The 16,008-nt window shown below is 30.2% G+C and overlaps 2 protein-coding genes across 2 annotated transcripts; one reads left to right on the top strand and one right to left on the bottom strand.

The window, feature by feature from the left end:
- The first annotated feature begins 1,563 nt into the window (after positions 1-1,563).
- CPR18 (cuticular protein 18) lies at positions 1,564-4,989 on the top strand. The gene is made up of 2 exons (XM_012281898.2): positions 1,564-2,091; positions 3,843-4,989. The coding sequence occupies exons 1-2, from the start codon at positions 2,080-2,082 to the stop codon at positions 4,224-4,226; spliced, it is 396 nt and encodes a 131-aa protein (XP_012137288.1). The 5' UTR covers positions 1,564-2,079; the 3' UTR covers positions 4,227-4,989.
- A 969-nt stretch (positions 4,990-5,958) lies between these two features.
- On the bottom strand, positions 5,959-13,068 carry CPR17 (cuticular protein 17). The gene is made up of 2 exons (XM_012281902.2): positions 12,843-13,068; positions 5,959-8,260 (listed from the first exon to the last, which is right to left on the bottom strand). The coding sequence occupies exons 1-2, from the start codon at positions 12,852-12,854 to the stop codon at positions 7,796-7,798; spliced, it is 477 nt and encodes a 158-aa protein (XP_012137292.1). The 5' UTR covers positions 12,855-13,068; the 3' UTR covers positions 5,959-7,795.
- Positions 13,069-16,008: the final 2,940 nt, after the last annotated feature.

Here is a 16,008-nt window from a genome sequence, read left to right as displayed (position 1 = left end):
GCGGAGACATTTTGACGTAACCTAAAGAGTCTTTAAAAGCAGGAAGCTATGAAAAGCAATTCTGATTCAGACTTTATAGCTCGCAAGTATTAAGTATATTTTGAGTTTTATTTACCAGGGCCCACGTCGAAATTAAAAGTCAAATAAGTTGGGAATCCTTAAGGTCCTGCAGTCTTAAAATATTGAACTGCATATCTGTTATATAACGTTACGCAAGTGCCCAAATGTTCCTGCACCTGTAGGATCACATTCGCTTGTAAATAAAGATGCGTTGCATCCCTGACAAATTTATAGCAACATGCTTTACTTTTGCTAATTACTCATATTATTTAATTCGGGTTACACCCTGAAGCAAATTTCTCTTTTGGAGGTTAGGTAAGAACTGAAATTGAAAATCTTCGATTCTTCAAAGATATATTTAGTTCGTCTCTCGTCTGTTCCATCGCGCAATGATTCATTTCGAACACGGACTTTCACCGTGTAATTAGTCACTTTAATTAGTAATATGTTACTGGTGTCATATTCTCCTATAAATCATACATGTCGAACGTTACAATTGTAATTGTCATAGAAGAAATTGTAATCATTACCTTGTTAATTGAAATTGTTATATAATGTACATTTATTGTATAATTCATGTTGTGTATTATATAATATAAAGTAATTATGGGGAAGTGCTTTATACGATTTATATGTGCATTAATCAATCTCAATGTTTAGGGAGAATTAACGAAGTCGTTTATATAGTGAAACAAAAAAATACTGAGATCCATAATATAGTATTTGTTATATATTTTCTGCAAAATTCGTATGTATTATTATAACAACATAGTCGTATGATTTTTGGAATTAGCACAACTGTAAACAATCTGTATATAAATTAACAAAAAATTATCCTAATATAAGAATAAGTCACTACAAAATTTTAATTCATAACTCCTAAAAAAATTGACAGTACTTGAAAGACTAAAATCTAACTAAAAAAAAATTATACTAACAGATAATTCATTAACTTATAATTTTAATGAATAAAATTAAAGAAATGCAGTTATTGTAATAATTGGAAAATTATTATTAATATAATATAAATTATTAATATAAATTAGCCACTCTACAATTTTCATAAAAAATTTACAATTTGAAAGACACAGTATTTTTAACAACTGATAATATCTTAAGGAGCATAAATTTAATTACAAGCACTATTATTCTGATGAAACAGAAAAATTTTTGGACCTTGAGAAAAATATGATAATTCTAAAAAATGATAATGCTTTGAGGGACACACATCTTATAAAAACAGTTTTAACACAGACCTAAAAAAATACATACAAAAAATCATAATGTCTTAAATAATAAAAATTTAACTAAAAATAGTACTATCCTAATAAAGATACCCATCCCACAATTTTAATTAACAAAATTTAAAAGATGCAATAACCATAAAAATTGATGATGCTATTAGTGCAAAAAACTCTGACTATCTTAACAAAAAGAAGAATTAATTATCTTTTTAATCGTCAAAACTTAAAAAACGCAGTAAACAAAAATTCATAATATCCACCATAATAAAAACCTAATTAATACGTATTACTAGTAAAAAATCGCGTTACTAATAAAAGTACCATCATGCAACTAAAAAAATCTTCGAACAATTTCGATTAATACTCACAAAATTTAACCACGAAAAATTAACGATAAGAAGCATAAATTTAATTAAAAACAAAGCTTCTATAATATTAAAAGAATAGGTAACAAAAAGTTATGAAAAAATACCGAAATATAAAAAATAGAGATGCAAGTAACGGTTTCGGCTTTCCGATCCTCCCACGACATTGTCAAGCTGGAAGAGCATGATTGTTCGCAAAATTTGAAGGTGTCCTCCTTCGCAAAGTGGGAGAGAAAGGGGATAGAGGGGGAATAAATAAGGCAGTGTGTACCTTGCCAGAAATTCGCCGAATGTTCACCTGATGGATATATAAAGGGATCCTGTCCATGGTATTACGAGTCAGTGCAACGTGAAACTCGTGTGGAGGAACCACAAAAAAAGACTGTACTTAAAATCGAAAGAGATTCAGGATGTACAGACTGGTGAGTTCAAGTACAATATCCGGTTATTCATGGGTGGTCGATGTTGTGTCACACCTCGATCTTGCATAATTTTGCGATCTAAGACGAGTCGAAGTGATGGTACGTTTCGAAAATTTCTGAGAACCGGTAAACACATAAAATGTTTAGTTTTTTCCTTTAACAGTTTTTACGGATCAAGCGTTTTTGGAGAATTAATTATTCAAACTTTTTTATTTGATTAGCGAGATTTTATCAGTGTTATGCAATAGCAGTTTATACTTGGAGAGAATGTTAGGAACTTCTTTTAGTATAGGAAAATTTTGTAATTGCTTTTTCTATTTTGACATTTAGAAAGTTTGACAACTGTTGATATTTATGTATGAGCACAACAATGTAACTATATTACTGATATTTAATATTTAATTTTGAAAATGTTATGAATAAGACAGTTATGGTTAACAGTAATTGTGTCTTCGTGTTTCTACGTATATTGATGTTGAGCTTTGGTGAAATTATAATTGGAAGATGCAAAAATAAAAAATAGAAAATTATAGAATAATTGTAACAATGATGACTATTTTTAGTAGGAATTTTGTAAATATTTGTAGAACAAAATTAATAAAAATAACAGAAAGCAAGTTTGCAAAGTATAGAATATTTATTGTACTATTGTATAAATAGAGAATTATACTCTTAAGTTTTTATTTATTCATCATTTCATTTGTATAAAATTTTAGTTCTTTAAATTTTAATATCAATATATTTTCCTCTTTCCAATGTTAAAAACATGTTATTTATACATTTTTATAGTAATAGTCATATTTAACATTAATAATAATATTATTATTTGTAACAACATTTGTGTCAGATATATTAAATATCTATGTATTGAATAATCACTTAAATAGTTATTTAATTTATATTAAACAGTATATATATTCATAAATAATAATTAAAATAAAAATATGTAATTTATCATTGCAAAAAATAGTTTCTACTTAATTTTATTCATCCATCATCAAAATTCTCAGAAATTGAAAGAATATCAAAAGTATTTGAACGGTTAAAGATTATGTCATAAATATTTATATTTAAATTATCACACTCGTATATAGTTTAAAAATTCAGACGAAATTTGACCGTGATGATAATAAATCGCATATTAATAGGTTTTTAGTTTCCTGGGGAAATTACCAAGCATCATTCATGTATTATTCATTGCACGATTCAGATTCCGAAAAGCTGAAATCATGATACCTATGCATATCATTTGTATAACAATCTTAGTGTGTCATAAAAAGTGATAGATATTTTAAATACCTTTAAAATTTCAATCAGACAATTTTATTATTAACATTTCCTATTTTAAATTCAACCCGATTATAATTACGTTATTAACTGCGACTTATTCATTTCTCATCAAAAGAACCTTGTAATACATTTAAGCTTTCAAGAATTAAAAAAAAATTGAAAGTTGAAAATATAAGTAGAAATATAAACAAAAATATGAATAAATTTGCAAGTAAAAATATGAACTAAAATTTAAACACAAATATAAACTGAATACAAAAAAATATGGGAGAGAAAAAATAAGGCAAATACTCAGTAAAGTATGAACGAAGTATAAAAAATATGTGTAAACAAAATGTGAACAAAATATACAAAATCTAAAAACGCAAACAGAACACAAATAAAAACATACTGAAAAAAAAGTACATATAAAAATATAAACTAAGTATAAAAAGAGAATGTTACAAAAAAAATGATTTCAGGCAATCATATTGGGCTTGATAGCCGTATCATCGGGTGCGTCGTTGACCCAGTCATACACCACGCCGATTCCAATCCTGAGGCAAACGGCGGACGGTCCCAATCCAGACGGAAGTTACAGTTACAGTTACGAGACGGGAAATGGCATCCAGGCACAAGAGGTCGGCTACCTTAACTACATAGGCACCCAGGCGGAGGCTCGCGAAGCCCAGGGAAGCTACAGCTACACCGCGCCAAACGGTGAAATTGTTCAAGTGACCTACGTGGCTAACGAGAATGGATTCCAACCCCAGGGTAGTCACATCCCGCCCATTCCACCCCAGATTCTCAAGGCTCTCGAATACATTGCCGCTCATCCTGAAGAGAACAATATCGGGGCTCAATGAGACGAGACGCGTCGACCTACAAGCGAGACAGCATCAGTCTTCAGGTTTCTCGACCATGAAGTAACCAAACTGCTCCTTTGATAGATATGATTCTCGACCGATCTGAGATCATTTCGTTTCCGATTATTCACGAGCAGAAATTTCTTGCGATCGATTCTAATCAATTTTATCGTCGTGTTAATATGAACAAGTTTAGCATTCATTTAGTATTCACAAATAGGATTCGAAACTGTGGTACTTAATTAGTATTCGAGCTCTGATGAGTAATATATTAAGTATCCAAGGTTGCATTAATAATATATGCATGTCTGAGTTTTGATAAATGTATCAAGTATTTGAGTCTTAATGAAAAATATCTCAATATCCAAATTCTGATAAATATATCAAATATTCGAGTTTTGATAAATATGTCAAGTAGCTTTGGTAAATAATGTATCAAGTTATATGTTTGATAAGATAATATAGTTCGATAATTCGCTGCCATATAATTTACTGAGAGTAGTAGGAACGCCCACTTGTCACGTGTGTTACGCATGCGCAATTAGTTTAGACTTCATATTGAATACATGTACCATTGTACGAAATTATATTTTTTTATTTTATTTGCTTGAAAACAAGTGGAAATGAAACTCTGCCATATTAAGTTTATGTCTGGGATATGATATATGTGAACTGCCTAAAATTTTATTAATTTATTTTGTATCATTGTATTTTGTATAAAACTAAGTGTATCGTTGTATAAATAAAATATTTATCTAAAATATTTAAGATACTTTTTATTGTCTCCTGTGACTGCATTAATGTATTTTTTTGTAATTGAATGATTGTGAAACTTTTTTAATATCATTATGGAATTAACGTAATATAAAAAAAATTTGTTAAATTTAATAAATACAAAAAATTCAGGGAGGTTTGAAATATTTTTTTCGATAAATTTGTAAGAACAATAAAATTAAAATGTATAATTTTGATTTTGTATAAATACAAGATGCTATACAGATATCTAGCGAGATTTAAAATATTTTTTACATGACCTAAAAATAATAAAATGAAATTGTATAAGAATATAAAATACTCTACGAAAATTTAGGAAGCTTTAAAATATATTTTATATAACGTCGTTGAAAAAAATAAAATTGTACAAAAATATAAAATATTATTAAAAAAATTTGAGGAGATTTGAAATAATTTCTACACCATCTTGCAAAATTAGTAAAATTAATCTATACAATTTTAGTTAGACAAAAATATAAAATACCTTCAAAAAATTCAAACAAACTTTAAATAACTTTTGTATAATTTGTTATGAAAAAGTAATAATGCACTTAAATTTCGCAATGTTAACTAAACAGCATCAAGTACAGTAAAACCATGATGAGAAATCGTAAAATTCATAAAACAACTCTATATAAAATGATCAGACTTATTTTATTTCCATGGATTTTTAACCGAACCACAGGCGACACTAAATAAAAAACCAGCTGCTCTATTGAATGTCAACCAAGTAATAAAGATTTCATATAAATTTCCTGTATATTTCACATAACTATCAGTTCTCGTGTGATGTACACAAATTATGTACCATTTAATTTCCTCCGCGTTTTACGATCGTAGAAAAGGATTCCAGGAATATACTCGCAGAATTTATGCACGAATCAAATATTCACACTTCTAATCACAAAGTTACACAATCGAAAGGTATAACGGAATTGAAAAAAAAGAAATCACAATGTTTGTGGTAATAATTTCCTATGTTTATTTATGAGATCACAATACGTCGATTACGAACCAATCAACGATCTACAATAATTGGATAATCGAATTTACAAAAATAATCTTTTATTACATCGTTATCTAGGTGAACTTACTGAACCTTAATGAACCCTTTCCACCAAATTTTTCTGTAAATTATTTTGTTGACATCTATTATAAATAATAAAATTTATAATAATTTGATAAAATTTCTGATATTCTCACAATTTTATAATGTGAAAGTACTGCTTAAAAATCTTGCAGAAAAATAATACAGATTGAAATAATAATTATACAATTTTTTTATATTTCATTATAAATAGTAAAAAATTTGTTTATTTATATTTTTCTTATAAGTCATATTCTTAGTTTACATTTCTGTTTTCAAGCTTTGTTTCTTTATAACTTTCTGAAAGGCTTCAAAACGGGGTCAAGTTTGACCCAGATCTCCAAATAACGTGTTCAGTCTACAATTTCCAAGAAATTTAACAAGATAAGAAAGAGGAAGAATTTAAAGTTTTAAAATTACACGTTGATTCTGTCGTTTCAAGATTAAATTATCCCTTAAACCGGGTCACATTGACCCAGACATACAAGTTGGACACTCAAATTTCTATACAAAAGAATTTATCTACAATAATTACTTCAAGTTACATTTTTAATTAGATGCTCAAGTTTAATAGACAAAAGACTTTAATAATTGAAACTTTACCTTACGGGATTAATGTAACATTAATAATACTTAGAATTCGTCTTTTTCTCTTATCAACACGTTCACAATTAATACAATAAATAAACCACAAGCAAATTTCAGATCATGCAAAATATTCAGGAATGTGTATTCACTCTGGGAGATATAGCACGGTCGTAAATTCTTCAGATATACAAAAACACGAAATTCAGGGTTCTCTTTAGTATAAGTATACTAAATATGTTCAGTGAATAACTAATACAAGTACCAATATTTATAATTATTTGCAAATTTATTTAACCTGAACTTAACTTTCAAACGTCACAAGATTTACAAAAATACAAAAAACAATACAATCAATGCAACAAGTATTTGTACACCCTTTCGAAGTCTTTTAAAATTATATTAAACAGTGTGAACCTTTCAAAGGGCAAACAAAAAGATTACAAAAATAAACAAATTTACAATGAGTTACAATTTTTATGAAATGCAAGTACTTCGTTTGATAAACTTTTAAAAAATATTCAGGTCATTTAATTCAATTCAAAATGAAATTACTTCGTTCCAAAGTGTTTTGGTACTAGAAAATATTTCTAAAAACACTTTCCACAAGTTTCTATTAGCTATGCAAATTTATGATTATATAACATACTAAACAAACTGTTTCCAAAGACCCATTCGAATACGTACTAAATTCACAAGTTATAAAATCTATTCAGTACCAAAGTGTCGAATATCACAAAAAAATTTCTGACGAACACGTCCCTATAAATCCCTAAACACCTCCCTATCCTTACTTTCATTCTTTGACCTCACAATACCGCTTTCACGCATAACCCTTGTAATACAAATCTCATTTTTTTTACCACAAGCATTTTAATCCCACCCGGTCTATGATCGCCTATTCAAAAACACCCCTAACATTCGGCGTAACATTACAACAATAATTGAGTCCTTCCGAAAACTTAATTTAATTTACGACCACGCTATATCTTCCAATACTGTTACAGTACATGTCCTTCAAACGAAGCTCCAAACATGTCAAATTTGTGGCATGGACCCCCAACAGTATTCGAGAAAACGAAGAAAGGTCCTGAACTGCGATGTCGATCGTTCGAAGATTTGATCAGTTTCGTTGATTAGGTCGCAACGGTTTGAACTGTCGATTATTGTTAACGGGCACGGCGTTTTGTTGGCTGGGCGCATCTTTGGCAGCTTCTTCCGGGTCCGGAGTCGAGGGCTGTTTGGCGAGCCAGTCGAGTGCCCTTTGGATGGCTGGGGGTATCGGTGGCGGTGTCGGAATGTGAGTGCCTGCCACTTGAGTACCGAACTCATCGGCTGTCCAACTGATCGCTATCGGTGTACCATCTGGAGCATTGTACTGAACGGATCCTTGGATCAACTGCGTTTCCGACGGTGTACCCGCGTATTTGCGACTTCCGGTCTCCGATTGAACGATTCCGCCCTCTGTTTCGTAGGTGAACGAGTAATGGCCGCGGTTGTCGCCCAAGTCCCGATTCTCCGCGACGATCTTCTCCGGCTGACGGAAGTACTCTTGGCAGGACACTGATGCCACCAGCGCGAATAGAACCTGCAAATTGATGGCACTGTTAGATTTATGGCGTTCGAGAGTTTGTGCGAACACATTTTCTTCTGTATGATATGGAAGTATGAACTGAATAGAGTTAAAAGTTTAGGAAAGACGTAACTAATTACAGCGAGATTTCAGGACAATGTTGATGTCGATAATTTTAATATAAAATTAGGTTAGGTTAGGTTGCAATGGACGAGTTAGAAGTTTGGGAAGGGATATTTGTGACATATGAAATTAGATCGAGGTCTCAGGACAATGTTGATGCTGACAATTTTACTATAAAACGGGTAAGTTAGGTTAGGTTAAAATGGACGAGTTAAAAGTCTGGGAAGGGATATTTGTGGCGTAACAAATTAGAGTGAGGTTTCAGGACAATGTTGATGCTGACAATTTTAATATGAAACAAGTAGGTTAGGTTAGGTTAAAATGGACGGGTTGAAAGTCTGGGAAGGTATACTTTTAGCGTATAAAATTTGATCGAGGTTTCAGGACAATGCTGATGCTGATAATTTTATTATAAAATTGGTTAGATTAGGTTAGGTTGAAATGGACGAGTTAAAAGTTTGGGAAGGAATATTTGTGACATATGAAATTAGATCGAGGTCTCAGGACAATGTTGATGCTGACAATTTTAATATAAAACGAGGAGGTTAGGTTAGGTTAAAATGGACGAGTTAAAAGTCTGGGAAAGGATATTTGTGGCGTAACAAATTAGAGTGAGGTTTCAGGACAATGTTGATGCTAACAATTTTATTATAAAATTGGTTAGATTAGGTTAGGTTGAAATGGACGAGTTAAAAGTTTGAGAAGGGATATATATGACATATGAAATTAGATCGAGGTTTCAGATCAATGCTTATGCTGCTAATTCCAGTATAAAATTCGTAATCGATAATAGATAGAAGTAAAATTTTCCTTACGAGCTTGTAAAATTTTTAATTTTGTAGGTTTCAGACGATAAAGTCTGACGTGGTTTGAGTTAAGGGCGTAGTAAAGTGACGCTTAGGCTACATCAAATTAAAGTTTGAGGTACTATAAAATTAAAATGAAAACATTTCAGTAATACTTTTAATACAAAGTGGCTATAAATTAATAATAGAAAACAATGATTTTAAATGAAGTTTATTTACAATTCTGAATTTGTCAAGTAATGAACAGTTAGTTTAAGGTCTGAAGTAATTTGATGACGTAAAAGCGTGGTGAAATTACACTTAAGGTACATGGAATTGAAGCTTGAGATTTCATGAAAATAATAGTATAAATCATTGGTTCATTATTCTAATACGAAATGGCTGTCATTAAATAATACCAAACACTACATCAAAATGAAATTTACTTATAATTTTATAATGTTTCAGATAAAGTCTGAAATGGTCTGACTACAAAAGTGTAATAAAATAGCACTTATGACATATCAAGCTTGAATTATTATAGAAATATTGATACAAACATTTTATTAATATTCTTAACGCAAAATGGCTGCTGTACCATAATAACCGAATTTTGCACATAATGTTAACTCATTTCAATAACAAAATTTTATGATAGAGCTGGCTATTAATGATTTGTAGCACCAATTGATTAGTGGTACTAATCACTAATATAACTAATACAAAGTTATAAATTAGTTAAATTACTGTAACTAACAAAATTCACGAAAACTACAGTAAAAGTACAAGAATTATTAAAAGTAACAGCAATGTACATTAGTACATCCAATGTAAAAAAGTGAAATAGAGACATCAGAGACGGATGTTGCAGAAATATCAAGCGAAAGATCTGTTGAATATATTCCAACTAAATCGCCGATTTCATTTGCGACGACCTATTAGAGTCCATACATAAATGAATTATCTGCCGATCTAGGTTGAATAAATTTTGATGAATGACGTGTAAATACGTTAGAGGCGAGTTTCGTCCCTTTTACTTCTCACAATCGTAACGAGTATTGTGACCTACCTAACCACAAATACATTCATCTTGCCCTGACCTTTCACGGGGAAAGGTAGGAAAGATTTACAGGACAAACATGACGAAGATTAAAGGATAGATGCACGGTCTTGTATCCCCCCGAGCTCTGGGTACACCTTAATCGGAACACAGAAACACGTTCTGATAAATTCTACCTTCTCTAAACGCGGGTTGCTCTACGTTCGAATAGAGACAAACCATGGGAAACGAGATGAATGATACCCTATGAAAAGATAGAGAAATTGAATCTGCATAGTTATCTGCAGAGTTACAGGATGAAAAGACTAGGAATTGTGACGCGTTAAGTTTAGACTTGTAAAGTGTTTAAGGAGCTTATATAGAAGTATGGAATTGAGAGATTGTTGAGTTGGAAAGGTGTGAAATTATAGACTTAGAGATAGTACACTTGAGGTATTATGGGAATTATGGATACGAGTTGAGGAATTATGGGAATTATAGGGTAGTGATAGGGGAATTATTGAATTATAGAACAAGTGAGTTATAGAATTGTACAGTTGTGTATTTAAAGAATTATAGGATTACATAGTGCTGTAATTCAAGAATTGTACAATTACAGTTACAGGACTGTGAAGGTGTGGAACTGTGAAATAGTAAAATTATAAACTTGTAGACTGGTGGAATTGGGAATCTGTAGAGAAATCATAGAGTTGCTTATTTAAGAAATTATAGGATTACATAGTCGTGTGATTGAAAAATTGTAGAATTACAGTTACAGGACTGTGAAGGTGTGGAACTGTGAAATAGTAAAATTATAAACTTGTAGACTCGTGGAATTGGGAATCTGTAGAGAAATAGTAAAGTTGTGTATTTAAGGAATGGTAGAATTATAGTTACAGAAGGTGTGGAACTGTGAAATAGTAAAATTATAAACTCATAGACTTGTGAAATTGGGGATCTGTCAAATTTACGAAATAGAACCATGAAATGATGGGATTGCATAAATATACTATTGAAGGATTATAGAGTGATCGAATCGTAGAATTATCGGGCTACATAATTCGATTTTAGAATTAGAAAATTATACATAGATTTATCTAGTTATGTAAACACAGGGTTGTAGGAATGCAGACTTGCTGAATTATGAAACTCGAATTATGTAATAAAATAGTAGAATTGTAGAAGTGTGGAATCGTAGAATTATAGAGGTGGAATTGTAAAATTATAGATTTATGGAATTGATTTTTTTTTCAATATCTAGATGTAGAATCATAAATTTACGAAATTATAGAATTGTAGGATTGTAGAATTATGAAATGGCGTAACTGTCGACTTACAGATTTGTAGAATTACGGAAAATTTTGGAACTTTAGAATTTTAGAACTGAGAAATTATAGAATTGTAAAATTGTTGATTTATAGAATTGTAGAATTAAAGGATTACAAAATTTTTGATCCGTGAACTCGTGAATTGTGTAGTTGCAGAATTGTAGAGTTATAAAATTGTAGAATTGGAGAACTATAGGATTATAATTTTGGATGTATGCAATTTTAAAGTTAAGATGTTATAGAATTTCAAAATAAAAAATTCTACAATTTTAAAAATTGTAGAATTGTAGAATTTTGTAGAATTAATTAATTATAAAATTATTGATTTGTACAGTTGTAGAATTATGGAATTTTGTTATTATCAAATTATAGAATTATGAAATGATTTTAACTATAGAATTACCGTTTTATAAAGACATGAAATTGTAGAACTATAGAGTAATGGCATTATAGAATTATTGAATTAAAGAATTACAAAATAGTAGAATTGTAGAACTATAGAATTGTGTGATTATAGAATTACGGCATTCGAGAATTGTGTGATTATAGAATTACGACATTCCAAAATTGTGTAATTGTAAAATTATAGGGTTGTAGAATTGCGTAATTGTAGAATTATAGCATTATGAAATTGTGGAATTACAGAAATATAACACTGAACGTGGAATTATAGAATTATAGCGCTATGGATTCATAGAACTGTAAAGTAGTGTTATGAAATTGTAAAATGATGACATCATGAAACTAAGAAATTACAGAATTATAGAATTACGATAGTACAAAATTACAAAACTACGATGTTGAGAAATTGCAAAGTTATAGAATCACAAGAGTACAAAAATGACAAAACTACGAAATTAAGAAATCACGAGGTTATAGAGTCACAAGAGTACAAAAATTACAAAACAACATAATTAAGAAATTACAAGGTTATAAAATCACAAAATTACAAAATTGCAAAATTACAAAATTACAAAATTACAAGATTACATTATCGCAAGAGTTCAAAATAACAAAATCACGAGATTAAATTACAATGTTACAGAATTATAATACTCCAAAATTACAAAATTACTAAGCGAAAAAGTGACAGGGATGGAACTACAAGAGCATGAAATTACTAAATTATGAACACGAATTACGAATTAATCAAATTATAAAACTCTAGTCCTTCAAATCAACCGAAAAACATTGCCCTCGTAAAAATAATTTTCACAGAACCAATTTCCAATACTTCTCAGCTCATTCGATGAATCAACAGTTTTGCCGAAGAAAGTGGAACGCGTATGCAAGAGAGTCGCGAGGCAAAAGAAGACACTCACCAGGGTACGCATGTTGCCGAAACGATGGTACACGTGTCCCCTTGCAACGGCACGACGCTCTCCTCGTGAAAGTGTGATGCTGTGTGCGAGAGAAACGTTAAAGAAGATTATTCTGCGTCAGATAAAACGGCACGGTCACATGTAGAGCGTGTAGCTGTTCTCCGGATGGTTGCCGGCGTGAAGTTCGTGAGCAACTCTTCGACTGTTGGGGGCACAGCCGACCTTTATACCGACGACTCTACGAGCCAGTTGCCGGTCTTTACATAACCCGAGAAAGTTTATTTCGGGATAGCTCACTTCTCCCTCTAGACCATTTCTAACCACGAACTTGTACAACCCCTTAAAATTGATAAAAAAAACACGGAGATCACCGATACCGCACGATAGCCTTCGATCCCGACTTTATAACGGTAATTTCAAAATACCCACGGGGCACCATGGAGTTTCTCATCTCTTTCAACTCTCCTTGCGTAATCTTCGCTTGCGCAATTCTTCCGACTATCCTGACGTCCTTTTTCCTCTGAATGCGCGACAATGAGAGTAATGATAAAAGGAGATGATACCACGTAACTAGAATTCTGCGGTTACATCTGTAATAATTTTACTTTCTTTGAAAATGGTCTTCGACATATTTATTTGTAATAATTTATAATGGTTTATTTAGTTGTTGGTAAACAGCCATTTTTGAATTAAGTATTCAGGAAACGTACGTAATATAAATTTAATATGAATGTAATATTATAAATGTAACACAAATGTAATGTCGATATGATAGAAATATAATACAAATAAAATATGAACATAATACAGATGCAACATAAATATAATACATAAATGTACCAAAGATGTGATATAATTATAATACAGATATAATATAAATCTAATGTAAATACAATATAACTAAAAAAATTTCAGAATAATCCTATGTATCTCAATCAAATCATTAACACAATAAATTAATCAAAAAATTAAAAATTACAAACACCATCTATTTAGAGTTTGTTTAGTTCCAATATGTTTTTTGTATATATTTCAAAACAAGATTTTAATCAAAACAGATTAAAGATTTTCAATAATTTTTCTGGTAAGGGAAGGAGTCACTCTAATCTCTGACTTATGTTAATCAATGTTACTAGTTTCTGGTGAAACAATTTTACTTTCGTAAATCAGGAAGTTTTATGCAATGTCTGGATGTATTTAATATTGATGAATGGCTGTCTGCTGTTTTGTGATTCAAAGTAGATTATTTTATCATTGACCCTCTTTTTTAAGAGAAGGTTATTTATTATTGTTTTTGCTACATTAATTTGATTAGAAGGATACATTCTTGCATATATTTATGCGAATTTAAGTAGAAACTTGTATTTTCAGTTTGTGTTATTAAATGTGCATTACAATTATGTGTATGTTATAAGCATTAATTGTATATTATAATTATAAAAATACTCTTACTTTATTAACTTGATTTCATTATACAATTTTAAATATCACAGTACTAATATATTCATTACATTTTGTTAGTAATGCTTTGTTTGTAAAATTATAAAATAAATAAGTTTATTACATTAATGAGTATATATTACAAAAAATAATATGTTTATTTAATTTAATTATTAATTCTTTAATTATATAGATAATTTATTGTGTGCTTAAAATAAAAATTGACTCTAAAAATTTAACTCAAAAGGAATTTGGAAAGCAGATATTTTTTTATATTAGTCACTATAATTAATATAAACTAAATATAGAGATTATTAATTCAAATTTGTCTGCATGGTTGATACATAAAAATGAATGATTTACATTAACAAATGATTTATAAAAACAAATGAAAAATAAATTTAGCATTAACCTGATTAATTTTATTTATTTAAAATTGAAGTTTAATTCAAATGCTAATGTAAAAATATTTATATTACGATGTCCAGTGTACTCGTAAGACGTTCAAGATTTCTAACAAAAATCGAGTACACTCAAAAACCTTCACGAATGCTTACGTGGGCGTTAATGTCAAATGCAAACGAACCTTCAAGCTCTACCATGAGAACACCTTACATACATCTTCGTGTAATTATGGTTATGGTTGAACGTACATAGACGTTTACCATAAATGAAGCAATAGATAACATTTCTCTATATTAAAATACAAAACTTGATAACCTATAAAGTTCCACTTCAGTTAAATTATCGAACTCCTTGAAAACTCTGTGATTTAATTAAAATTTTCTGCGGAATATGAATAAAATATGAGTGAAATACGAAATGTCAAAGAATTAAATATGAATGAAATTAGAAAGTAATAAAACACGAATAAAATAAAAAATAAGAAAAACTAGTATTTGTAATAAGAAACATCGAAAAATTACACAGCTTTCTAATACAAATTTTACATATACAAAATATACAATTTTCATTGTATAATATTAAGTAAACTTTCTGAACGTGACCTTCATTGAAAGAATTATAACAAAATTAATTTAACTGTTTAAAATCACTGAATTTGTACAATATTTATAATCTCAGAATTTTGTAGGAAAAATGCTTAAAAATCTTGAAGAAGAAAAATATCGTAATTTGTTATTAAACGCCTTAAGCACAGAACCGAGAAAATAATGGAAAATTTGAAAGATTTGTAGCGAACGTGAGAAGTGAAAAATGTGTACCGAAAAATACCGGAAAAGTTTGATTAAAGCTTCTGAAGATGGAAGCCGCGGACATTCAATTTCTTCTTGCGAAACAGATAACCGCAGTTTGTTTTATCGTTGTCGGAAACTCGAATCTCGACGGAACGAAATCGCTTAGTCGGCCGAGGAACAAGCTGAGCACACTTTACCGAGTTGCAAGTAAGCAAGAAAGGTTATGCTCAAACGTACCTGTTATTTATCAGAGGATAATGACATCGACGACTTGAACGCCCGTTACCGACACTTCTGTGGGAATTCCACTCTACAGACAGACTAGTCCTTGGCCTAGTGATCCTAACGGCGTGCTACACACAACTTATGTTCGCGTCGATGAGAAATAACATTAAATTAACTAAGCTATTTCCCTACAAATTTATTATTTTCTTTTACAAAATACCCTTGATAGTTATCCAAGAAAAGTAAGTTAGCTATATTAAACATTAGTTTATATTTGTGTACTATTTTCTGGCGAAAGTGAATTT

The sequence above is a fragment of the Megachile rotundata genome, chromosome 4 (assembly GCF_050947335.1).
Source record: "Megachile rotundata isolate GNS110a chromosome 4, iyMegRotu1, whole genome shotgun sequence".
NCBI classification, from domain to species: Eukaryota; Metazoa; Arthropoda; class Insecta; order Hymenoptera; family Megachilidae; genus Megachile; species Megachile rotundata.
The sequence above is the reverse complement of the archived record's forward strand: the minus strand, read 5'-3'. Positions and strand labels throughout refer to the sequence as shown.